Source organism: Pleurodeles waltl, chromosome 3_1 (genome assembly GCF_031143425.1).
Source record: "Pleurodeles waltl isolate 20211129_DDA chromosome 3_1, aPleWal1.hap1.20221129, whole genome shotgun sequence".
Classification (NCBI taxonomy): Eukaryota; Metazoa; Chordata; class Amphibia; order Caudata; family Salamandridae; genus Pleurodeles; species Pleurodeles waltl.
In genome coordinates this window covers 1,711,387,815-1,711,414,813 of record NC_090440.1, presented here as the reverse complement: position 1 = coordinate 1,711,414,813, position 26,999 = coordinate 1,711,387,815, and the positions used below count along the sequence as shown (strand labels likewise).

The 26,999-nt window shown below is 44.5% G+C and overlaps 1 protein-coding gene across 1 annotated transcript; it reads right to left on the bottom strand.

Moving 5' to 3' along the window:
• Nucleotides 1-7,260: 7,260 nt before the first annotated feature.
• PRLH (prolactin releasing hormone) lies at nt 7,261-26,365 on the bottom strand. The gene is made up of 3 exons (XM_069225573.1): nt 26,284-26,365; nt 12,732-12,916; nt 7,261-9,317 (listed from the first exon to the last, which is right to left on the bottom strand). The coding sequence occupies exons 2-3, from the start codon at nt 12,829-12,831 to the stop codon at nt 9,151-9,153; spliced, it is 267 nt and encodes an 88-aa protein (XP_069081674.1). The 5' UTR covers nt 12,832-12,916; nt 26,284-26,365; the 3' UTR covers nt 7,261-9,150.
• Between the last annotated feature and the right edge of the window lie 634 nt (nt 26,366-26,999).

Here is a 26,999-nt window from a genome sequence, read left to right as displayed (position 1 = left end):
GGGTGTTGCTGTGCAACGCCCACAGCAACACCCACTGCACACCCCTTCCACGCAAAGTGCTGCATGTGAAGGGGCCGTATTTACAAGGTGGCGTTAAGCCACAAAAAGGTGGCTTAATGCCACCTTGTAAATACAGCACACTGCACAGCACCACCGGAGCATCACAAAAAGTGACGCTCCTGTGGTGCTAGGGCCTTGTAAATCTGGCCTTGGTGTTTCCAAAACTGTGCATATATAAGAGGACTAGGCTCGGTGCGAATGTACTGTGCATCAGAACCCCTTGACATTGTAGATACAGCACATTTTCAAATTAAAAGAAGTTTTTCTTTAGTGCAATCAAAACACACTCAATGATTAAACTTATTGGTGTAATGAAGGTCCAAGTTCTGCTTCTCAAGTGGTCCTTGATGACTGAGTGTAGCCTTTTGGAGAAGGCTTTTGTATAGGGATTACACATCATAAGAGATTAATTTTGTTTGTACATTCCAGATTAGGATCCTTCAACAAATGAAGAATGTTGTTGATTACTTTTTAAAAAAAGAGAGAATTTCCACCACAAATGTATGGAGAATACGGTCACAGAAGATGGGCAGTAGTTCGAGGATTGAGTTGATTCCTGGAACGATATGTTTGCCAGATGGAGGTATCATGCCCTTATGGATTGTTTGGAGGGAATCTGCCTCTTTTGGGGTGATAGACCTCATAGTTTCTGCCAATTAAACCAGGCCTTTTATTCAATATGCAGGCTCAGTGAGAGGTCTTACCTGATTTTTTTGTAGTTGGTTTCATCTGAGAGAAGCCCCCGGAACTTCTTCCTGCAATCTTCCATAGTCATGATCACTATGGCTCTCTTTTTATCCGCTGGTTTTGAGAGGGTATTATACAACTCTCTTCCTTCTTTTGTTATAGTTTGAAAGGTGCTTTTTCCCTTCAAACCTGCAACCTCGTTTAGAACAGCTTGTTAAAAATTCTGGACTTCAGTTGGTGTTCCAAAGGCATGTGGGTTTAATGTGGAGGGATTGTGTAGCCCTGTGTTGACGTCCTGTAATCCATTAGTGTTCGCCATGCCTTTAGCCTTATCTTTCTGAAGAAGGCTGCAGTTTCACAGTGCCTTAGTATTTGGAGTCGGTACAAATCCAAGGCTGAGATTCAGGCCCTCATATTTAAAGATGGTCAGTTTGCAGTCTGATAGTTTAACTATTACTTTATTGTCAACGTGTTGTTGTTCCTTGTTTTGCTCAGTGTTTGAATGTGGTTTTCTTCTGTCCATTGTACGTGTGGTGAGGAACTTCTTCTTTGCATTCTTCCTCTTCCTTTGCACCGGCTGCCCTAAAAAAAGCTGTTTATTCTGAGGATTCATTGATCTAGCCCGATATCTTCTCATTTGAGGGTGGCAAAACGGTGTTGAAGGGTACTATGTGGGTACCAGAAAGAAACTGTCGAAACTTTATGTCCATCTGGTATCTTGGGATTTCTTCTTTCAGTCAGACTTTGAAAGTTTGGTAGCCACTGTGATAGCCAAGTCATCACTTCTGTATGGGAACATTTTATCTATACTGAATTTCTTGATGTCTTTCTGCAGATTGTTTATTTTTTGTTGTGTAAAATATTCTTTATATTCATTCAAGTCTTTGTTGATTTCTTCCAATCTTTTATTAAACAATAATGGCTGGACCGTGGCTTTCAATGTGGTTTCTTCAATCTGTAGCTTGACTAACAAGGCCTCCGATGTGTTGATGACTAAAATCAGAAGATCCTGTGTACACATCCAAGCAATCTGTGCCCATTCTTTCCAAAAGTTATATTGTCTAAAAAAATCATGGGTTCTTTTGTCACCATTAATCCCATAAGGGCAATTTTAGCCCAGAGGTTTTCAGTGAGACTGGCACCACACAGAGCTTTTTTCACCTGGTTCTTTTTCAGTATGGACAGAGAATCCCATTCATCCTGTACACTCCCCAAAGGGGTACTGTTATTCTCTACCAAAAGGGAGGGTCTTCGAAGTATTGCTGTAACCATATCATTGTAATAACTTAATCCTTGCATTTCAGCCATTCTGATCTTGGTGTTATGATGGATGGTAACACCTATGCTAGTTTATTTTTAGAAAAATACCCACATCTGAACCGCTGTACTTGTGTCTTCAAATAACCAAGGAGGGCAGGAGGAGAAAATCTTTAGTACGGTTCAGCACACATCCTGCGCAAGAAGCAATTAATAAATAGTCCTGTTGTGCTGCTCTACCCCATTCCCAAACTCTGAATTGAATGGTGGAATTAATGTCACCCATCTGTCATGGAGAGTCCTATTAATAGGATGCAATAACCCTCATCCACCTAGGTGGCATGGATCATCGGCTTTGGTTTTTGCTGGATGGGCGCTGTGATACCCAGTGGGCCCCCAAAGGTAGTCCTCTTTAAGGGAAATCTTTTTCTCCCACTAGCCTGGTATTTGCCAAAGCACATGTGACTGCTCTTCAATGTGAGTTGAGGAAGGGAGAGGGAGATTGGGTAAAGATGATGTTAAAATTGGTCATGTAAAATCCCTTTTTGACACAATTTTATTCCTGGCAAGTGTCCGTGTCAAATGTAAAGGCCAAATGTGAACCAACCAGGCATGGTGATGAGCCTTTAGTTTCGCGATGTGGTTGACATGTTTCATGCCTTAGTCGCCCAGAGTTTTCTACGTTTTACCCTTATTTTTGATTATACCAGAAGCACTTTGGGAGCAGGGCTACCAGAACTACAAGGCCCAGGATAAGACTGGGCCAAAACTAGGCCTGTCATTGCCGGGAGGATGCCAGGTCGGGCCTCTCCTCTTGGCTTTGGCTCTGAAAGTGTCACTCATCCCCTTGGACACTTCTGGTCTGAAGGTAATATAAGTTGTGTTTTTTTCGGTGGCAGCTACTTCTCTTTCTTCCTCACTCCCATTCAGAAATTAATAATTTCACTTTATTTTCTTAGATAGGATGGGGAAGAAGAAGCTCCCAAATAGTATAACCCCTAATGAACCCACTAATACCAACCTAGACTCTGTGTTGGTTAGGGCCATGACGGTCATTACGAAGGAAATTGATGTAGCAGAGAGGTGTTTATCTCTTGAGTCAAGCGAGCTATTACTAGTACAGATCACAACAGGCCAATTATAACTGTGCCTAACGAGTCTCTCAAGGAAGGAACTACCCCTTCAAATAAATCCTTTGGGAGCCGCTGGGTTATGCAGTGCTCACCCAGTGAGGAACACACCCTATGATGAAGCATGCCACCTAAGTGGGTGACACTGAATCCACCATTCGATTCCAAGTTTGGTGGTAAGGCGAAACATCACGCTAGGACTATTTATGTGTAGCAAGGGGCAAGCGAGGGGTTGCAACTGCGAAACCCCTGGGAACCCCTAAATAATGTCAATGTGTATGTCAATAACAGTTGATGAAATGTAACCTACCTCATGGCGTGTGTAACTTGCAACAGTAGCATAAATAACAATAATATATATATATATATATATATATATATATATATATATATATCTGCATATATATATATATATATAAAGGATTTTTTCTCTATCACCACCTAATATTTTTCTACTACACACTTTTCCCCCCACTCACATTATGAAAATGGAGTTGATTTGAATTCCTTCAACATGGGAGCCTTCACTCAACCCTGCCAATTTACACTTTTACTTTAGGACTAGCTAAGGTGCCAGATGCATTTTGAAAAACGTTTGTGAATTTCCCTAAGGTTGGGTTCTTGTGGCTGTGTCTCACTTCTGACTGTGCCCCAACATCCAGACAGCACAATCTATTCTCTTTCACCCATAATCATAACCACACCAAGTAGCTCTCGTGACTGGCAGGTCTGTACATTTAAAGAGTTTCACTGTGACAGGCCACTTCCATTGTTATGCCTCATCTGTACCTTATAAATCAATTAATTAATATTTAGCTGCATATCTTAAACACTTATGAGTACATTATAAACATATTGGGTACGTATTCTGCATACCTTTCATACACATTTACATGACTTGAATACTGTTTTCTAAGGAATCTGCAGATGTGGACATTGTTTGGGTAAGATGTTTGACTACTGTACTTGTTGTACATGTATACTTGAATTTGATTGGATTCTTGGAAGGTTGAAGTGGCAAACTCAAATTAAAGTGCACATTTTCATAAGATCATTTTTGAGTCTTTGCAAACAATTGTACAACACTACGTGAATTGCAAGGAGCAAGTTTTTTCCTAGTAAATTTGTTCGGCAGTGTGTAATTTAAACAAAATTAGGGGGCAGATTTAAGGAAAGTGGTGCTGCACTTTCCTTGCACCCCTTAGTGCCCCCTCCTACCGCCACCATGTGTGCGCCATATTTAAAATACAGCGCACGATGGAGCAGGGTAAGGGGCAATAGCATAATGTTTTGTGACACTATTGATGTACTCTGCAGGAGTAGCGCCAAAATGTTGGTGGTACTCCTGTAGAGTACATGGGGGCCCAATATAAATAATGGAATACCCCCTTTTAACAGCTGCTCTGAGCAGCAAGTGCCGAAAAAAATGGCACAAGGAAATCTCTTAGATTTCCTTGCGCTATTTTTTCAGCTCCCCTAACGGGGAACAACCCCCTTGCATACATTATGCCTGGCACAGGTATAATGTGGAGCAAGGGTTTACAAAGTGACGCAATGCAAGCATTGCACCACTTTGTAAATATGGCGCGTGGGAAATACCACCTTAGCGCCTCATTTGCGTCAAAATAAATGCCGCAAATGTGGGTCAAGGTGGCGCTAGGGGCTTATATACTGTATATGCCCCTAAGTGTCCAGTTACATTTCACTTGTTAGCGTCCTGAGAGGGGTGCTAGAAATGTGGTTAAGGATACCATACACATGGGCTAAATGCCAACTTAACTGTAACTTTTATCCTATTCACAAACATTTTAGTACATTGCCTTCAATTAAGTTACTCCTGGGAAGTCCAGACCTAACTGTTCCCTACATCAGCGGTTCCCAACCTGTGATCCGGGGACCCCTACGGGTCCACAAAGCCTCCTCAGGGGGGTCTGTGACTGTTCAGAAATTAAATATTTTAACAGATTATGTCGCAGGTTTCAGTAATGACTCAGTCTGGGGGTCCCCGTATTCCAATGCTGATTCAGTGAGGGTCCCCAGGTTCCAGTAATGATAAAGTGGGGGTCCACGGAAGTCAAAGGGTTGGGAACCACTGCCCTATACAGTTGGAAGGAGCACCAATAATCATGATTTTGACAGGACGCAAGGCTTACTGCTAGCTGTCATATGAGCATGAGTGTCATGCGCTGAGACTGCCTGTGCTGAGTGCCTGTTCTTGGGTAAAGAGGCTGGAACCGCACAGCAGACAGGAGAAGGAATGGTAAGGGCTCATGGTGGTTACTAAATGCAACGCCATCTGACAATGAACTAAAAGCTCCAGAATTCTCTGTAATCTCATGCGAGCTGGTGATGGTAGTGGCCACGTTGGCGAGTCGAATTCACTGTAGCTACGTAATTGAGTTTTAAAGTTGCTTCATCCATGACGTTGCTTCGTAGATTAGTGATTCAGGGCCATATTTATACTCCGTTTGCGCCGAAATTGCGTCGTTTTTTTTGACGCAATTTTGACGCAAAACTAACGCCAACTAACGCCATATTTATACTATGGCGTTAGAGGCGAATAGCGCCAAAGTTCCCGGAATGTGCGTCATTTTTTAGCGTGAACCCCTTCCTTGCGTTAATGATATGCAAGGGAGGCGTTCCCGTCTAAAAAATGACTCCCAGGACTTTACGTGGTATTTATACTCCCGGGCAAAAGAGACGCCCGGGAGTTGGCGTGGCTAAAAACGGCGCATTTGCGCCACTTTTTAACGCCTGCTCAGGGCAGGCGTTAAGGGGCCTGTGGGCTCAAAATGAGCCCACAGGTGCCCTCCCATGCCCCCAGGGACCCCCCCTGCCACCCTTGCCCACCCCAGGAGGACCCCCAAGGATGGAGGGACCCACCCCAGGGACATTCAGGTAAGTTCAGGTAAGTTTTATTTTTTATTTTTTATATTTTATTTTGGTGGCATAGGGGGGCCTTATTTGTGCCCCCCTACATGCCACTATGCCCAATGACCATGCCCAGGGGACAGAAGTCCCCTGGGCATGGCCATTGGGCAAGGGGGCATGACTCCTATCTTTCCAATGATAGGAGTCATGTTGATGGGGGATGGGCGTCGTTAAAAAATGGCGCAAGTCGGGTTAAGACGATTTTTTCGACGTAACCTGACTTGCCCCATTTTAAGACGCCCATGCGCCATTTTCCCCCTACGCCGGCGCTGTCTGGTCTACGTGGTTTCTTCCCACGCAAACCAGGCAGCGCCGGTCTGATTGCGCCGTCTAACGCCATTCCATAAATACGGCGCCCGCATGGCGCTTCAGAATGGCGTTAGACGGCGCAAAACTTTTTGACGCTAAACTGCGTTAGCGCAGTTTAGCGTCAAAAAGTATAAATATGGGCCTCAATTTTTTGGGGTGAACTAATATTTACATAAGGATCACTGAGAGACATTCTGTGTTTTACAGAACTATTCCGGAAAATTAAGTCAAGTGGAAATCAAACTTTGAAATATTATTTGAAGTTCTACTATTGCCTTGATTACTCAACTTAAATTGTTGTGTGAAGTAACAGTAGGTATGACATCATTAATCCCAGCAGTATTAGGCAATTACTGAACGTGAGCTATTATTTCAGTTATGCTACAAATCGGAACGTAAAGCACATCGATATTAGAAGGCATGTTTATGCTTTCAGCCAAGTCACCTTCATACCAAGAACTCAGAGTGTGTTAGCTGTTCAGAGATAGCTTTAAGGTAAATCGTTTTTACTGTGAAAGTTAGATGCTGAGCATTCATGACAGATTATTAAGGATTTCCAATTTATTTTTAGATATCCATTTGAACCTGCAGACTTCAGCACCCAGCAGAGTGATGAAGAAAAGATGGGATATCAGTTGTCTCTGTTTTCTCTGTTATCCTTTTCTCTGTTTCTACTGCTTGTTGCACATGTCATTTTAAGTGTATTCATTAGTGATTGCGGTGAGGAATGGAAGATTGTATTGCTACTTTCGGATCTGGGAAACAAGTTTAGTGCTTTTTGACATATTTTCACAGAGGGAATGAAAGAAGAAATGACATTATGGAAAATACGAAAAATATTTTGAAGTTAGATAAATTTAAATTTGTGCATTTTGTAATCCCAAACTTTACATTTATTCACAAAATACATACATTAAGGGCTACAGCAAGAGTTGCAATTTTTAGTGAACTCCATTCACTTAGCCCTGTTTCCTAAGACACTCATTAGTTACATTTGAGACAGGAAGCTTAGTGAATCACCCCAAAAAGATTAACTGAAACAACAGACATTACTGTATTTTAAGGGAGTCGTACATTACATTTTCATGGATTGAGCCTTAGGTGTTTAACGTTTTCTTAGACCCAAATCAACGATGGTTGCCCTCATATTGTAATAATTTCTAAATCAACTGGATGCCCACAACATGGTAAAAAACAAAAATTTTACTTTAATAAAACAGCATTAAGAAAATGTCATGTAAAAAATTCTAATGTTTGAAAGCAGCAACAATGACATCTTTTCTTTGCAAATCAAAACCCTATTACCTCACACATTGTTTCTCCGACAGTCCTAATCGTAGTTTCATTTTGTTTGCCATTTTATTTGTTATACGTCCATGATTTTTAATGAAGGGTAACACATTTTTGTGCTTATCCCAAAAGAGTGAGCCTTCTTCCAACACTCTTCTCTGCCAGCTATTCTCTGTCCACCAGCTGTTTCTTGCTAATATCTTGTATAGGCCCATGCTAGATGTCCAATTGGAGTCCCACTGGAGGCACTGAAAGGTGACTTCTCCTATCAAGGCTGACTAGGTAGGCCCCACTAAAAAGTTATATTTAGGGTATAAAAGAGGCCCAAGAAATGGGGGCAGGGCAAGGAGCAACTGATTCTGACTCTTTCTTGGGGATGGGAGTGGGCAGCAGGCATCTCTGTTGAGAGGTGCTCTAACTTTCAAGAGAGTCATCTACAATAGTCTTTTCCACAAGAGGGATATGAAATGGTTAAGGGGAAATCATAACTCACTCTCCTTTTGGCAGGTGCCCCTGAATTTAGGGCAGGGAGACCATAATACCGACCCTCTACTCTTGAAGTCTACCAAAGAAAAATACCAGCCAACACCTGCAGGGGGCTACTATGGGAAAGAGATAAGATACTAGATCTCTCATCTGTAGGAGGGTCTATAGAGTTGAGGGGGGGCAACTACTACAGACATCAAAAGCAGGAGGACAAAGGCTTCCTTAGTGATGGTCATATGGGAGCAGGACGGGGCTCAAATATAACTTACAGTGACTAAAAGGTAGCACATATAGGCTACTCAAAATCACAAGTTCACCCCAAATCTAGTGAGGACCAGAGGTGTGATGGAACCAAACAAAGCTAAAAAAGTAATTGTGCAAAGAAGGCAATATATGATGGACAACTGCCGTCAATATCATCCTCCACCCAGTAAAAACGTACGAATTTGTCAGAGTGGTGTGTAATAAAAATGATTGAGTTCACAGATCTCAAAGAATAAGTTCTCTCTCATGATTTCTGAAATACATACATACACACATTTGGCTACAGTTGTGAGTCCATTATTATTCTCAATGGGGCAGCTGCTTAGTCTAGTAAAATAATCTCTTAATGCATTTCTTTAACAATACCACCATCCTCAACACGCTTAGGGCGATTTGGGATGGTTCGAAACCGATATAGCTTGAATGTTGCACGAATTCCCTGCAAAAGTGTAATGATCAAAATCATGAATTCCTTCTGGAATAATAAGAAATTCCAAGTGTTTCTATGGATTTGGAACGCGAATGTCATCCAGCCATGTGTTCCTTCATTAGTACAGCAATACAGCAGATGTGAATGCAGCATAATAGGTAATATCACTGACAGGCACATGGTTACATTTGATTAAATCAAACAGTCTTCAGTGGGCAGGGGTAAGCGGTGGCGCGGAGGCGGGAAATGAATAAGAAAATGGGACAATAATAAAAAAAAAAATTAAACTAAATATTCCGGTTCTTGCTATTCCTCTTGATAAGACTCGCTGCTGTCTTCCAGGGCAATGCAGGCTTGTGGAGCGCGTCTGTAAATGGGCCTCTTGATGACCTCTTCCGTGACACCCCTCCTGCCGAAGCGCCCTACTGGTCGGATACCCCGTCCAGTGTACCAAGAGGGGTCGATGTCAGGATCTGCAGGGGGTCAAAAACATGACGTTCTTAGAAATGCTGCAACGTGAGTCTGGGCTATGTAGAGCACGCCATAAAACATGTAATATTTGAGACTTGCAACACTCACCTAAGTTAGATGGCAAAAAATGCACGTGTACGTGTTAAACATGTAGCTTGCAGGAAGTGTTATATTTTTGTTTAGACTTTTTAATTTCCAGTGGAGCGTTATCATGTGGTGTGCAGTAGCATCACGATGTGTGGTGTCTGGGTGGTGCACTGTGATGTCTTGCACGCTGTGTATTGCAGTGGAGTTGAGCATCGTGATATATGTGTTGTGGTATAACTGGTAGAATGATGGTGCACACTGCACAGCGAACTGTGCTGTGGGTACGTTGTGGTGTGATGTGGTACCTGTTATATAGTAATGGATCATGCGGTGCTTAGTGATGTCATGCTTGCGTTATGAGAATACTTGGGGATAGATTTAAGAAACAGTGGCGCTGCACCCAATGCAGCGCCACTTTCCTTGCGCCCCTTAGCACCCCACTACCGCCATCATGGGTGCGCTGTATTTAAAATAAGATACACCATGGCACAGGGTAGGGGGCAACAGCGTGAGAAGTTCTGCCGCTATTGATGTACTGTTCAGGGTTAGCGCCATAATTTTTTTGCGCTAACCCTGAACAGTACATAGGGGCCCATTGTAACCAATGGTGCACCACCTTTTAACACCTGCTCTGAGCAAGCGTTAAACGTGCCGGAAAAAATGAAGCAAAAAAATCTTTTAGATTTCTTTGTGCCATTTTTCAGCCCCCCTAATGGAGGACAGCCCCCCCGCATATATTATACCTGGCGCACACATAATGTGGCGCAAGGGGTTACAAAATGGCACAATGAATGCATTGCGCCACTTTGTAAGTCTAGTGCAGTGTTTTTGCCATAATATTGCACGTTAGCATAAAAAAATGACCCTTATGTGGCGGCATTATGGTCCTAAATCTGCCCCTTGGTGTGCAATCCTATGCAGAGGTTTTGGAAGATGTAATGTGTCATGGTTCTATTATTTCAGTTATCTAAATGACATATTGCGCATGAAAAGTTATCAATGTAACCCTACGGGTATGTTGATGCAGTGATTTGTATTTAAAAGCAGTCCACTGATGTGCACGGTGGAAGTCAACTTCTTGTTACATGCAAAACCTGGGACAGGTTTTTGGTGCAGGGTTGCTGTTTTAGTTTTATTTGCTGGGGCAATGCATTTTATTGGGAGATATTCATCCTAGTGGATATGTATGTGTGAATTACTCCAGCAGCTAGGGATCTAGTGTTGCAGCTGTGGTGCTTATGTGCCTTCAGCTTTGTAGGCCAATAACGTGATGTAATTTAGAATGATGGGGCAGGTAGTGACTGAGTTCTGAACGTAGTGACGGTTGAAATTATGTACAGAAGTATTAGGATGCACAGGGCTTAGGTCTTTCCAGGTTCTCTGAAGACACATTCTTGATCTGAAGGTGAAGGGTAGCTCCTATTGAAAATGCTACCAGAGGGCTTGTCCGTCCTTGGCATGGGATAGCAACAGGGCTCCTGGACTCTTTGCTCAACCCAGTAGGATAAGTTGTCCTTTTATGTGGAAGCACTGTGGTTACAGATTAACTCTATGATTACAGGATCATGGTTGAGTCATCGGGATCCAAATATGTAGACCTAACAGGATGACATCTCTTTAGTTGACTGAAGACCAGCAACAAAGTGAGAAGAGTGAATGATGAATTAGTGTGCTATATAAAGTTTAGGGCCAAGAGCTCGTATGTCAGTATTAGAAAGATTCTCAATATCGCCTGATAAAATGTTTTTATTATAGACAAAGTACCTTTGTGGAAACGTAGTTGTTCTGTGAACCGAAAGTACCTCACTGGTAGGTGCCAAAAATAGCTTTGCTATTTCAGTCCTAAACTCCAAGATATTACACCTTAGAATATTTAAGTATTAATAGGTTGGACCTTGTTAGGACTTTTGCCACTATATATACAACGACTGTAAAGGTAGGAAGGGCTCTAGATTAAATGGGAAAGTCTGAGACTTTCATTGGGAGATAAAGCAAATGAAATTGCCTTCAGTATTCACCTTAAAAGAGATGAATGGAAGCCTGGACCTTTGGGACGGGAAGCAGGAAACACTTAAACGGAGATAACAAAACAACCACAAATCAATCAGGATCTCCAGTCTGATTGACTTGACTTTGTCACAAAAAATTATTTACTAGGTTTTTGCAAAAGTCGTGGGGTGAACAACCCTGTGGAAGGAATGGAATGAGTAAAATCACAAATAACAACAAACAGCTCTTTTTATATATTGGGGCCAAAATATGTACCCAGTCTGTCGAGAATAGCCTTTCAGTTGTGTTTTAAAAGCGGCAGCATCACTGTGGTCATATGAACATTTCCAGGTTCATTTTAGTCCACTCGATTCAGCCTCTCTTCCATAAGCTATTTTCTATACCGTTTGGCAGCGGTGATTTCTTAGTTTAATAGGTTTCGTTTTTGCTGGTTTGACCAGGGTGAAATGGTTGATTAAGGGCTGGCTACCTGAATCCCAGCAACAATCCAAGTTATCAAAGGAAATATCACTGTTAACGAGGGAAACACCTGTGAACTCTTAGTTACCTTTGTACCATATTGTGTGGAACGAAATTGTCACCTGCTCTAAGGAAAGGAGCCTTTGAACCCACAGGTGGAAACTTACTATGCTAAGGCTTTGACTGGGACAACCAATAAAGGATTTTGATTTCAATGCCCCAGTAAATCACGTGATGCCCTGGAATGCCAGACCTGGAGGATATGTCACACTAGACCTCAAACAGAGTATAGCTATTCAAATTGTAAGACTTATCTAGCCAAGTCAGGACTACCTACAGTCTGTAGTCCTTTTATTGTGACCTGGGTAGAGCCAGGCAAGCTTCGCTTCTCTTTCTTCCTAAGGTGCATTTCTGGCTTCTAATGCTGCGTTTTTTCAAATGAGCATTTAAAGTCTGCATTTTCAGCCTGATTTGGGAATGTAACGTGGACCAAGATATTTCTGAGGCTTCCTTCACATATGTGCAGAATCAACATTTTAAACATTTGACAAATAAGTAGGTGGATATGTTACTGTTAGAGGCGATGCAAGGAGGGAGAGTTGAAATAAATTCTGGAGTAGATTTGTGTATTTCATCAAGTTTGGTATTGTTTGTTTTTGACAGACAGCTTTCACAACACTGAAAAATATGATAAATGTGAGGTAATCAGAATACAGCACATTTATCACAATCAACCTCTCTTGAGAATTATCTTATCATCTATAGTTCTACAGTTATACCTTTCTCTATACTCCACAATTTGTTCTTCCACATTGCTGCGCCAACCTCTCATTTTGGTGAGTAACAACTCTTCGACTTACTTCTGATATCCATAGAGCGCTGGTACATGCGGCTCTCTGCGCTGGGCAGGGCCAGGCTGGTTAGCAGCAGGCAGAGCAAGCAGACCACCAGCAGTTTCATTCCTTCCTCGTCTTCCAGGCCTGGGGGCGCTCGTGCCAGAATTCAGTCAAACTCGTTCACCCTCAGCCAGGGTGTGGCCAGGTACCTGCAGGCACAGAGGGCAGAGGGAGCGTTACCAGTGTTGCGGTCAACATCATGAGTCTTATCCATTTACAAAATCTGCACATACAGTCAACGGATACATAAGGGCATATTTACAAGAGAGTGGCACATTGGTCCTGATGTGCCACTTTTATTGCGTCGCCCCTGCCCCACCTAACGACACCATAGTTGCGCCATATATACAATACACCATGGCGGTTGTTAGGACAAAATAGTGTCAACATTTTTGACACTATTGTGGCGGTTTGCTGCACTAGCTTCAAAAATTTCACACTAGTGCAGCAAAGCACAGGGAGGCCTATTTATTAAGATGTATATGCCATTTTAACGCCTGCTCTGAGCAGGCATTTAAAATGATGGAAAAAATAATGCAATGAAATGTAAAGTTCACTGCACCATTTTTCTGGCCTGCCTCCATCGGAACGCCCCCTTTGCATACATTATGCCTGACACAGGCATAACGTGGCGCAACAGGTTGCAAAGTGGCATAGTGCAAACATTGCGCCACTTAGTAAATATGGCGTAGGGGAAAAGTCACTTTAGCGCATCCTTTGCGTAAAAAAAAATGATGCTATGGCAGCGCAAGGTGGCGCTAGGGGCTTCTAAATATGCCCCATAGTGTCAAAAAATAGGACTGGCAGTCCTATCTAGTCTGCTCAAGTCCTCACCTACTGCAGCACAGAATGTTTTAGTTCGGTCTTAGCCTTTGGCTTTGCATTCACATTATCCACTGTGTCAGTTCCAGCACTTTTAGAATTATGTTACTGAGTTTTCCCCATCACTCTTGCTGAAAAATGATCCTACACAATTAGTATATGTAAGGAAATGCCTCCTTGGCATGGTTACCCCCTGACTTTTTGCCTTTGCTGATGCCAAGTTATGATTTGAAAGTGTGCTGAGGCCTGCTAACCAGGCCCCAGCACCAGTGTTCTTTCCCTAAACTGTACCTTTGTCTCCACAATTGGCACACCCTGGCATCCAGGTAAGTCCCTTGTAACTGGTACCCCTGGTACCAAGGGCCCTGATGCAAAGGAAAGGTCTCTAAGGGCTGCAGCATGTCTTATGCCACCCTGGGGACCCCTCACTCAGCACATACACACTGCTTGCCAGCTTGTGTGTGCTGGTGGCGAGAAAATGACTACGTCGACATGGCACTCCCCTCAGAGTGCCATGCCAACCTCACACTGCCTATGGCATAGATAAGTCACCCCTCTAGCAGGCCTTATAGCCCTAAGGCAGGGTGCACTATACCACAGGTGAGGGCATAGGTGCATGAGCACTATGCCCCTACAGTGTTTGAGCAAAACCTTAGACATTGTAAGTGCAGGGTAGCCATAAGAGTATATGGTCTGGGAGTCTGTCAAACACGAACTCCAAAGCACCATAATGGCTACACTGAAAACTGGGAAGTTTGGTATCAAAATTCTCAGAACAATAAATGCACACTGATGCCAGTGTGCACTTTATTGTAAAAATACACCCAGAGGGCATCTTAGAGATGCCCCCTGAAAACATACCCGACTCCAGTGTGGGCTGACTAGTTTTTGCCAGCCTGCCACACACCAGACATTTTGCTGGCCACATGGGGAGAGTGCCTTTGTCACTCTGTGGGCAGTAACAAAGCCTGTGCTGGGTGGAGGTGCTTCACACCTCCCCCTGCAGGAACTGTAACACCTGGCGGTGAGCCTCAAGGGCTCACCCCCTTTGTTACAGCACCACAGGGCATCCCAGCTAGTGGAGATGCCCGCCCCTCTGGCCACTGCCCCCACTTTTGGCGGCAGGCTGGAGGAGATAATGAGAAAAACAAGGAGGAGCCACTGGCCAGTCAGGACCACCCCTAAGGTGTCCTGAGCTGAGGTGACTCTGACTTTTAGAAATCCTCCATCTTGCAGATGGAGGATTCCCCCAATAGGATTAGGGATGTTCCCCCCTCCCCACAGGGAGGAGGCACAATGAGGGTGTAGCCACCCTCAGGGCTAGTAGCCATTGGCTACTATCCTCCCAGACCTAAACACACCCCTAAATTGAGTATTTAGGGCCCCCCAGAACCAAGGAAGATAGATTCCTGCAACCTGAAGACGAAGAAGGACTGCTGACCTGAAGCCCTGCAGAGAAGACAGAGACACCAACTGCTTTGGTCCCAGCCCTACAGGCCTGTCTCCCCACTTCAAGAAAAACTGCAACAGCGACGCATCCCCCAGGGTCCAGCGACCTCTGAAGCCTCAGAGGACTACCCTGCATCTAAAAGGACCAAGAAACTCCTGAGGACAGCGGCCCTGTTCCACAGAAACTGCAACTTTGCAACAAAGAAGCAACTTTTAAAGACAACACGTTTCTCGCCGGAAGCGTGAGACTTTCCACTCTGCACCCGACGCCCCTGCTCGACCTGTGGAAAACTAACTCTACAGGGAGGACTCCCCGGCGACTGCGAGCCGGTGAGTAGCCAGAGTTGACCCCCCCCTGACCCCCCACAGCGACGCCTGTAGAGGGAATCCAGAGGCTCCCCCTGACCGTGACTGCCAGCTTCAAGGAACCCGAAGCCTGGAAAACACACTGCACCCGCAGCCCCCAGGACCTGAAGGAACCGAACTCCAGTGCAGGAGCAACCCCCAGGCGGCCCTCTTCCTAGCCCAGGTGGTGGCCACCCCGACGAGCCCCCCCCCTTGCCTGCCTGCATCGCTGAAGAGACCCCCGGGTCTCCCCATTGAATCCTATTGCAAACCCGATGCCTGTTTGCACTCTGCACCCGGCTGCCCCTGTGCCGCTGAGGGTGTACTTTCTGTGCCTGCTTGTGTCCCCCCCGGTGCCCTACAAAACCCCCTGGTCTGCCCTCCGAAGTCACGGGTACTTACCTGCTGGCAGACTGGAATCGGGGCACCCCTATTTCCATTGAAGCCTATGTGTTTTGGGCACCACTTTGCCCTGTGCACCTGACCGGCCCTGAGCTGCTGGTGTGGTAACTTTGGGGTTGCTTTGAACCCCCAACGGTGTGCTACCTTGGACCCAACTTTGAACCCTGTAAGTGTTTTACTTACCTGTGAACTTAACAATTACTTACCTCCCCCAGGAACTGTTGAATTTTGCAGTGTCCACTTTTAAAATAGGTTATTGCCATTTTTGCCAAAACTGTACATGCTATTGTGAATAATCAAAGTTCCTAAGATACCTGAGTGAAATACCTTTCATTTAAAGTATTGCTTGTAAATCTTGAACCTGTGGTTCTTAAAATAAATTAAGAAAATATATTTTTCTATATAAAAACCTATTGGCCTAGAATTTATTTTGAGTGTGTGTTCCTCATTTATTGTCTGTGTGTGTACAACAAATGCTTAACACTACCCTCTGATAAGCCTACTGCTCGACCACACTACCACAAAATAGAGCATTAGAATGATCTCTTTTTGCCACTATCTTACCTCTAAGGGGAACCCTTGGACTCTGTGCATGCTATTTCTTACTTTGAAATAGTACATACAGAACCACCTTCCTACAGTATACATTATGTGAAGAAAAATAGCTCCATTGGTACGCGTGAGTCTCCTCTGTCTCGTTACCATATGGCCCTTTCTACTGTATCAGCAACTGTATCGACATATGCTCACCTCCACACTGTAATTATATCTCTGCATTCCTCCTTACCCAACAAATGAAAATGATTCTTACTTCATAGAACTTGTGATGTAGGCCTTGCTCTATATTGCCCTCTTTCGGCAGGAGCTCTTTGCTGTTGTTATCCTTCTGGAGATTAGCTATCCACAACTAGAAAAAACACTCTAGATGTGGGCCCTAAAACTAAACATACTTCAAAATGTGGTTTTCCTCCAAATTGTCTCTGTCCATCTTGTGGACAATAAAAGCTGTTTGCAGCAGGTCGATGGTTCTGTCTCACAGACAATGTGAAAGTATCGTTGATTGTGGAATCCACATCCACATCCTGGAGGGCCAGGCTGTCTATGCTTCCTGAGCTGCTACCCTTCTGTTCTGTGTATGTTGAAAGTCTGTGCAGATACCCATTGGCCTCGCTGGGTGGAAAAAACATCTCTTTCATCAAAATTTGAAATAGAAAATTAGCAACAACTCCGTGGGTTATGTCACTTGCACAGACATCATCTGGCAAAGTATTCCTGGTGCCGTATTTCTAGGTTTACTGTAGAAGGATGCAAAGAATTCTGAATCATGGTCGTCTCCCTCCAAGCACAGAGAGCCTAAATAGCAAACCTAAACACCACGAGACAAAGACTGCAGGTTGGGAGAGTACAAAACAGAAACAAAAGAGGACACAGGTGTAAAAGAATCCAAGCCTGGAAAAGCCAGTGAAGGATTATCAGGATTACCTGGGATTGGATAAAATTGGCAGACCCCTAAAACCCATCAGCCCTAACACATAGAGTTTGACGTCTTTATACCTAAGGCTTTATCATCTTTTGCTCGTTTAGTGGGTCTATCTAGTGACTTAGACAAAGTCCCTTCTCTAATCTGGCCATTCCCAGGTCTAGCAGTGTTCCACTTGTGGTTGCTCTGAAGCTTCTAATTGGCGATTAGTAGCACAGAACAAATACCCTTAAGAAATAAATAATTAGAAAATATATAAATAGGCTTGTTAGCAATTACAGCGACAGGGCAACAATTTCCCAAGCCTCCTTGGTTAGTGACTCCAAGCTGAAGACTGAAAGGTGTGTTTCCCCACTGATGCAAATAGGTCTAACTCGTGTATGTATATAATCACTTGTTTGGCTGTGTATGGAACTGCCTGTATGTCCCAAGACGAGGTGGACAAAGAAGCAGAGAGCCTGACCTCTGTGAAGCTCCCTCGGTCATGTTGAACGTTTTATTTATTTAAATATGAGTTGGGCTCTAAATTCATAGTGCAATGCAATGCTGCTATTCGAACCTAGCTGCATGCATGTTAGGTAACAGCAACCTTAGAAAGACATTATAATTCAACGATAATCTAGACAGGGACACTCCAACCCCCCGCTTTTGTTTACTCTCTATACACAAACTATACCCTGCAAAATTAGAGAGACTGCTGATATAAAGCTTTTTGAGGACTGGGATACAGTTACAAGGTGGCAATTATGTTGACGATTTAGCTATTTTCATCAAAACCTGGGTCAAGTATTACTAACCTGGAAGATATTATAACTAACTTCACAGTCATCTCTGGATACAAAATGAATAAGGAACAAGCTGAAACAATGTTGTGAAACATTAATTTTAATGCTCCCACAGCTATAAATGAGATTAGATATTTGGGTGGTACAATCATACCTAAGGTGGAAAAGATGACATCAATTTTAAAAGAATGACTAAATAAATGACTACTATATTGAATAGATGAAAGGGCATGCCTCTTATTCTTATACGGTGAATGAATATTATCCAGATTATGGTTCTTCCCAACTATTGGGTCATTTCTGAAGTCACACCACCCCATTTTGATACAACAGAGATCCAAAAAATCAAGACATGGTTAATTTCATATCTGGGGAGGAAGTGGGTGTGGAGTAGATTGGAAGAAGGTTACTCTCTCCCTAAAGAAATGTGGCTGGGTTTTTCATAGCTATTTACTTTACTGATGGGCCTATAAAATAAAATACTTATTGAAAGTTTACAGTCCGATAATTAAACATCATATGCACACAAACCTAAGGGTCATATGTGCTTTCTTTCACTCTTCAGCACAATAAACAGCATGACTATATCTGTACCCAGCCCAATATACCAGCTGTCGCGATTTTAAGACAACGCCTCCCACCCCCCCAAAAAAAAACACAAGTAGCCCTGCTCAGGATAACCAACGGTATATCTGTCGAGACACTGTACTACAATGACAACCATATAAAACATATATTACATTGCACAACTTAAACAGACACAAACATGCTCTGTCTACTCACATTCATGCTGGGGCACAGCTACACAAGGCCTTCCAATGGTTCTCAATGGTAAACACATTTACTATGCTCGTACATCAGCATACACACCTGGCACACAAATTCACAGAAGCAAAAAGAACAGATGATGTACAGAATGCTGAATTAATCAAACATTCACTCCCAATCACCATTTTGGGTTTCATTGTTTTTTTGTCCATCATGCCACCCTAGTTTGGAACCAGCCATATGCACATCAGTCTTGACACTAGGACATGAAACAAGCAGCCTGGGACTAGTTTCAGGGTATCACCCCTCATCAACCCGGCTTTCCGGAATCCGGTGGCACAGTGAGCACGGGACCCACATCTGGGCAAACCCTTCCCACATAGGGCGACAAAAGCAAAAACAATAGATGGGCAGAATACTGAACTAATCAAACACTAACCCTCAGCCACAGATATGGGTTTAATCCATTGATTTTTTGCCCACCATTCCACTGCAGTTTGGACCCAGCCACATGCAAATCAGTCTTGACCCTGCTCCCCATGGAAATTGTCCCGCCAGAACTGCCAGGCCAGGTCCTCCCTGGAACAGAAACAGGCATTCTGCGACCAGTTTTGCGGTATTTCCCCCTCATCAGCCAGGCTAGGATGAATCTACTGACACCATGAGCACAGAACCCATGTCTGGGCATACCCTTCCTACTTAGGGTGGCAAAAGCAATAAGAACAGATGATGGACGGAATGCTGAACTAATTAAACATGCACCCCCCAGTCACAGATCTGGGTTTAATCCATCATTTCTTTTGCCACCATACCACTTCGATTTGGACTCAGCCATTTGCAAATCAGTCTTGACCCTGCTCCCCACAGGAACAGTCTAGCACAAACTACCAGGCCAGGTCCTCCCTGGACCAGAAACAAGCATCATGGGACCGGTTTCAGGGTATCACCCTACATCAGCCAGGCTAGCTTGAATCCAGTGGGACAGTGAGCACAGGACCCACATCTGGGCATACCCTTCTCACTTACAACTACAAAAGCAAAAAGAATAGATGATGGATGGAATGCTGAATTAATCAAACATTCACCCCCATTCACAGATCTGGGTTTAATCCATTTTTTTGCCCACCATGTCACCCCAGTTTTGACCCAGACATATGCAAATCAGTCTTGATCCTGCTCCTCATGGAAACAGTCCAGCCTGAACTGCCAGGCCAGGTCCTTCTTGGACCAGAAACAAGCATCCTGGACTGGGTTAGGGATATCACCATTCATCAGCCAGGCTCGCTTGAATCCAGTGGCACAGTGAGCATGGGACCCACGTCTGGTCATACCGTTCCCACTTAGGACAACAAAAGGAAAAAGAACATATTATGGAATGAATGCTGACCTAATCAAACATTCACCCCCAGTCACAGATCTGGGCGTAATCCATTGGTTTTTTGCCCACCATGCCACCACAGTTTGGGCCCAGCCATATGCAAATCAGTTTCGAACTTGCCGTCATGGGAACAGTCCTGCCTGAACTGCCAGGCCAAGTCAATCCTGGCCAGAAACTAGCATCCTAGATCTGATTTTGGGGTATCACCCCTCATCAGCCAGGCTAGCTTGAATTCAGTGGCACAGTGAGCACAGGACCCATGCCTGGGCAGACCCTTCCCACTTAGGTGACAAAAGCAAAAAGAATGGAATGCTGAGCTAATCAAACATTCACCCCCAGTCACAGATCTGAGTTTAATACATCTTATTTTTGCACACCATGGCACCCCAGTTTGGACCAAGACATATGTGAATGAGTCTTGACCATGCTCCCCATGGGAACAGTTGAGCCTGAACTGCTAGGCCAGGTCCTCCCTGGACAAGAAACAAGCATCCTGGGACCAGTTTCGGGGTATCACCCCTCATCAGCCAGGCTAGCTTGAATCCAGTGGCACAGTGAGCATAAGATCAACGTTTGGGCATACCCTTCCCACTTAGGGTGACAAAAGCAAAAAGAACAGACGATGGGGAGAATGCTGAATTAATCAAACACTCACCCCAGTCACAGATCTGGGTTTAGCCCAGCGCTTTGTGCCCACTATGCCACCCCAGTTTGGAATTCACAGACACATACCACGCCTATGAACACAAGGGGCAAAAGTACATATAAACTCTAAAAATAAAAGTATTGTACAATAATGAAAAACAGATCATAACACACACCTGCACAAAAACTCACACAGAACATATCTACAAAAGGACAGAAACAGCTGCATGCCTCCACACACACAGGATTGCAAGGAAGCTACCAGAGATGCACAGTAAGAACTGCCCCTTTCACCATCTCACCCTCTATTTTCTCTATATCTATTTCTGTCTCCCTCTTCTCTATTTACTATTCTCCCTACTTTGCTCTCCTTTTATCTCTATATATGTAGGTCTCTCTCCCACAGCTGACTCTAGGGAGGTGTGACTGGTGCAGCTGCACCTGACGCTGACGCTGACCTCAGGGAGTGCCATGTTTAGAAATAACAGGGGTTTAAAAAGCACCTGCTGCAGAGTTCCCTGTGTGCCCAGTGGTTTTTGGGCAAGAATAAAAATGTCAACATAACTCTAGTGATTAATGTTCCTGCTGGAGGGAGGTGAGTTTGTCTAGTGGCAGTTTCCACTCATGATAAAGTAGTACAGGGGGTTAATATGCTTGCTGCAAAGAACGTGCAAAGAATGTGTACTGTGCAAATTACCAAACTGTATTTTATGTGGATCACTCAGTAGGTGGCTGCTTTTGTCACAGAGATCCTGTTTGCTGCTTGCAGTCCGTACATTACAACCCTAATATAGCACAGTAAGCGAGGAACTGTGATCAAAGAGCTGCCTGAAAACTGCATGATATAGGTTAGAAATGTATGTTTTTCCCTTCTTTCATTATCCTAATGTGGCTAGAAAGGGTTAGTTTAATTTAGTAAAGCCAACAGTTACCGTACGTTTTAAATCCTGAGTCTGTGCTTCTCCGGACCAAACACTCTTGAATTATACTGTCTACTAGTATGGATGACGTGATTCCTACACCTTGTAATCCTCAGTGTCTTGTATAACACTTCCTATAGACTGATTTACCCCTGTATATTTCGTTGTCTCTGTATAATGTGTGTGTGATGTAAAGCACCCTGACACCATACACTGGTAGGAGTAGCACTATGAACCAAATGAAATGCATGTGAGAAAGGGGCTATGGAGTGATGCTGAGCACCGGTGCAGCGTGGTAGTGAGGGAATACCTGGAGAAGGAGGTTTTTTGGTGGGGGTGCCACCAAAGATTGTTGCACTAGGCGCCACCAGTGTGGAAGCCGGCTCTGCTGTCTGGGACACGTACACACGTATACAGAGGAAAGCACGCACGCGTGCACACAGGGAATGAATGGCAGCTACTGATAGCATTTGTTCCTGTGAATTGTGTTGTTTTTACTCTCAGATAACCCTCCCATCCTCTAGCTTTTCCCTCACTCGTGTTTTTAGACTTTTCACTTTTTTGCTATTGATGTGTGCATGCAGCGTGAAGTATGCACTAGGATGCAGTCTATTGCAGATACAAATATACCCACGGTTATGTGATTGGCGACCTATAGAAAACGCATGCAAGCAGAACCACTTTGGAAACACAAGCCTCAGACACAGAAACGAAGACACAGAATTGTATCATCCAAACATAATGACTCAAACAGAGAAACACATGAATTGCATACATAAACACATCACATAGAAACAGAGGAGCACATAACAGACTCAGAAGCATTGCACAGAAACCAGAGCAACCAATATGAACTCCAATACACCTCAATGAAACAAGCACAGTCATCACAGACCCACATGAAGAAACCAGGGCAGACAATGCACTCAGCAACAAACGCATCGACATTCCAAAGACTCGTACATACTTCGCAGAAACATACGTCGGAAACCTAAGTACATCATAGACACACACACACACATATGCATCATTGACTAACGAACACCACATGCATCGCATTCATCACAAAGGTACACGAACCTCACTTAAATAAGGGCACGCCAAAGACATAAAACCAACACACAGAAACACGCACCCACTGACACGATAGCTTCTAACGCTTTTCACAGGTTTGAATCAATAGATTTAACAGATACATGCACACTAAAAAGAAACGTACTTTCTAGAAAACTGACAGTCGGATAAAAAGCGCACCTATCAAAAACAGAAGCATTTCACAATGTCAAGAAAACTTTAAAGACGCACAGCACACTGAAACAAGCACGCATCATCTTACAAACAAACACACCTCACATACGTGAATATATCTTAGGCACAAACGAATCACGCAGAGATACGCACATGCACACACACATAACATAATCACGAACACATCAATAGAATCAAATGCATAGCCCTCAGACCTAAAAACTCACGTGTAAACCACCACTCAAGCACATTACACAAATTCTTATGTCATCTTAGACTCACAGACAAATGGACAGATGAAACCAAAACACAGACACTCAACAGGAACAGAGACCAAACGCACCCCACACAAATCATCACATATAGACCTAACATATCAAAATAAGCACATCATACTCACGTGAACGGCTCATTTTTTCATATAGAAAGATACTCATATGGACGCATGAACACACATGCAAACACACACCTCATGGACCCAAACATGAATCACAGGAACAAGAAACACACATGGGTGTGAGTACATACGCCTCTCGCTTTTACACACACACACACACATACACACACACTTCTCTCTTTCTCTCTCTCTCCACCAAAAAGATCCCAGTGCTTGAAATGTATAAGTGTAGACACTCCTTGTCCTTGTTCCAGAGTACCTGTTTGCTGACGGAAAGGCCCAGGACTCTCCCATTAAAAGCACTGGAGCCGTGCGGAGAAGTGCCAGTGCTACCCTTCCCAAATGAAAGGACTGCATGTACTGAGTACCTGATAGCGCCTGCCCATTTAAAGCTCCGCAGATCCCCACACAGATGAAAAAACACATAACGAGCTAAAAGAAACATCCTCTTCGTGCAAACACAAATATACCTGAATGAGAGAGACACGCACAACCATACCATACTCAGGAAATACATCGGAAAACAGTCACTCCAATTAGGGGTGCAAATCACAAAAAATCCATATCCTTAATGACAAATGCACATCACAGAAACAAATTCACACGCCCCACAGACCAACACAAGGAGGACAAGATGAAACCGCAATCTGCAAATACACAGTTCTGATACACACAAAGTACAACATATGACACTGCTCACAGACACACACAAGCACAGCACATCAAACATAGATACAAACATAGGAAAAGGAAACATACTTTAAACTCAAAAACAAACACGGCGAGAAAGTATAAGTACCTGCAGGGGCATGGGCACAACAAAACACATGCAAAGACCCTCATACGCGGCACTTTAAGTGTGCGCTTTTCCTGCATAGCACAGCTTTATCTTAGCCTCACATCCCTGCGCTCCCTGGGTACAACTGCATCCTGCCCTATTCCAGTGCCTCGTCCGGGCTCCCGATGCTCGGTGCGTCCGGGCGGCCTGAAGCCGGGCGCTGAGGTGTTCTCTATATTCACCGAGTCTGGGCAGTCTCATGTTTGACCGGACTCACTGTTTTGTGGTGGGGGGGGGGGGGGGGGGGGGGGAGGGGCGGGGTTCTGCATGTGAGGACAGGCGGACAAGGTGCAGCAGGGCCACGCCGCTCTGCAGCAGTGTTTTGATACACATGACCACAGGGCAGGTTCCTGGTGTGCCAGGGGCAGCGTGGACGTCAATTTACCAAAATGCCTGGGGTAGCAGAAGTGGCATCACGCACCATTCCATCTTTAACTTCACTCACACATGCTTACACAAACACACATTCACTCATACAAACAGTCTCTTTGACATAAACACAATCTCACCTGCAAGCACGCACACAACATACATTTAAAAGTTGTTTTTACTTTCCTCGTGTACCAAGGGGGGTCATATTCCAGCTAACTGTACTCCATTTATTATACTAATAGCGTATAATATATTATACACTTTTAGTGTAATTAAAACTGATTGAAAACAAGGAAGTGGAGCCCCAGGAAATTTCCATAAGGATGTGCTGCCCTTGTGTTCCTTGCACTGATTTTGCAACCTCTGAGGTCAGGGGTCGCAGAGGGAGTGCAGGGGTAGCGCAAAGGGCAAGCTGGGAGTCGCAGCTGCGACCCCTGGCTTCCCCAAAATGACGCCCATGAGGCAGTATACTGCCGGAAGTCACTGCGTCCGCTCAGAGTCAGCCTCCGAGACTGCGCCAAGTTCTAGCGCATTTCACTGCGTTTGGAGCCGTCATCCGCATGCCTGTTGCACGCTGCTGACACAAGCTGTCTGGAGCAGTATGCAGCTCCCTTTACTCACTACGCCGGGGCATCTCTGTTGTACTCACTGTGCTTGAGGTGTTGCTGCACGAAACCATTGTGCCTGTGCAGGGTGACACGCTAAGCTTCAAAATCAGTGCTTTAAATGGTCCAGTACTGTCAGGTACTAAGTACCTACACTTCTTTACTTGGAGTAGGAGAGTACCTGCACTTCTCAGCAGAGGTATGATACTTTTAATGTGAGATTACTGGCACTTCTCAGAAGCTTAAAGTACTTTGGTGTTGGGTATCTGCACTTCTATTTTTCCATTTCAAGCACTGCTAGAAATAGTCGATGCTGGTACTCACTGTGTCCGCAGCAGTATGGTGTCCTAACAGAAGAAGGGCAGTACTCGCGGTTTCGGACAGCTGTGCAGCGTGGTACCCAGACTATGACGTCAGAGTACTGCTGGTACTCACTTAGTCCGCACCAGTATCATTTTGGAGCTCACTGTGCACTGTCGTGTCTGAATACACGGCAGTGCTCGCAGTTTTGGGATTGTTTTCCGCAGGAAATCAGTGTACCCATGCAGCGTGGAGGTCATAGATCTGGTACTCACTATATCAATACATCCAGAGTAGGAACCTACTGTTTGACTGACACTCACGGCACTTCTTAGTGTCAATACGCCTAGGACAATTCCCTCATGGTACTCACTGTGACTAAGTCAACATGCTACTCGTACTCGCAGTACTTGGGACGGGTACTGTTCACAAATTTGGGACGGGTTGCTTCGGACAGTCCTGCGCGTGGGCAACGATGCCGCTCGTACTCACTACATCTGTGGAGTTTTTTTAGGTGATCACTCCGTCTGCGGAAGGTTGCAGTCAGAGTGTCCCCCTACTACTTCTCACTGGGTCTGTGGCAGTAGACTGCTGGGACTCCCTGAGTCTAGGTAAGGCCCCGGTGGTACTCTCTAAGTCCGGGGAGTTTCCTGGAGGTGGACACTGCGCCTGGACAGTCTGGGGCTGGTGCCTGCTGGCGCCCACTGTGTAAGGTGTTGCAGGTGCTTCACGCGTCTGAGGCAATCTGCCGTAGATACTCACTGTGAATGCGGTGCTGTGCGCCTGGTCCTCGCTAGGGGGCAGACAGGAGCCCCTCGGCCGGTGCCTCCAGTTGCAAGTTCAGACTCTGAGCCCACACTCCTCGCCACGGTTTTATCCCCCTTCCTCTGGGGTGACGTCAACTCTGCAACAAAAAGGCTGTTAGAGCACTACCTCGCCCCAAGCGCCTCCCAGCCCTCGCCCCCAAACATTCATCCAATGTTTAGCCCTTCAAGGAGCGGAATGTACCCGCTCACAAAGACTCGCCTCTCCTCACCGGCAGCCCTTTCATCCACGTGTTGAACACATCTTTTTAAGGTGGTTTGTGCTGTAGGTGATTTGCAGCGACGTGGAGAGGACACTAGTGTGTGATGGGATCACACGTGCTTTTATGTTTGTGTACATTACGTAGACCTTTGTGTAGAGACTGCATACGCCTTTGCTTTTGCGCTCATATCTTGCACATCAGCTTCGTGAATATTATATATTCCTTCTTGTTTGAATACGCGTCTGTGCTCACGAGTGTACGCAGTGCTGCTGTAAATGGGCAGGTGCTGTCCGGCACTCGGCACTTGCAGTTTTTTAATCTAAAAGAGAAAGTACATGCACTTCTCAGCTTTGCTGCAATACGTTTAATAGGAGAGTAACGGCATTTCTCAAAAGCATATTCGGAGTGTGGCTAGTGAGTGCCAGCAGTTTTGTATTTCCATTTAAAGCCT

Bases quoted from the DNA above. Each gene is read 5' to 3' on its own strand.
- PRLH (XM_069225573.1), bottom strand. From the start codon at position 12,831: ATGAAACTGCTGGTGGTCTGCTTGCTCTGCCTGCTGCTAACCAGCCTG. The intron at 9,318-12,731 runs GTAAGTCGAAGA...GACCCCCTGCAG, and splicing joins GCGCTCTATGGATATCAGAA to ATCCTGACATCGACCCCTCT.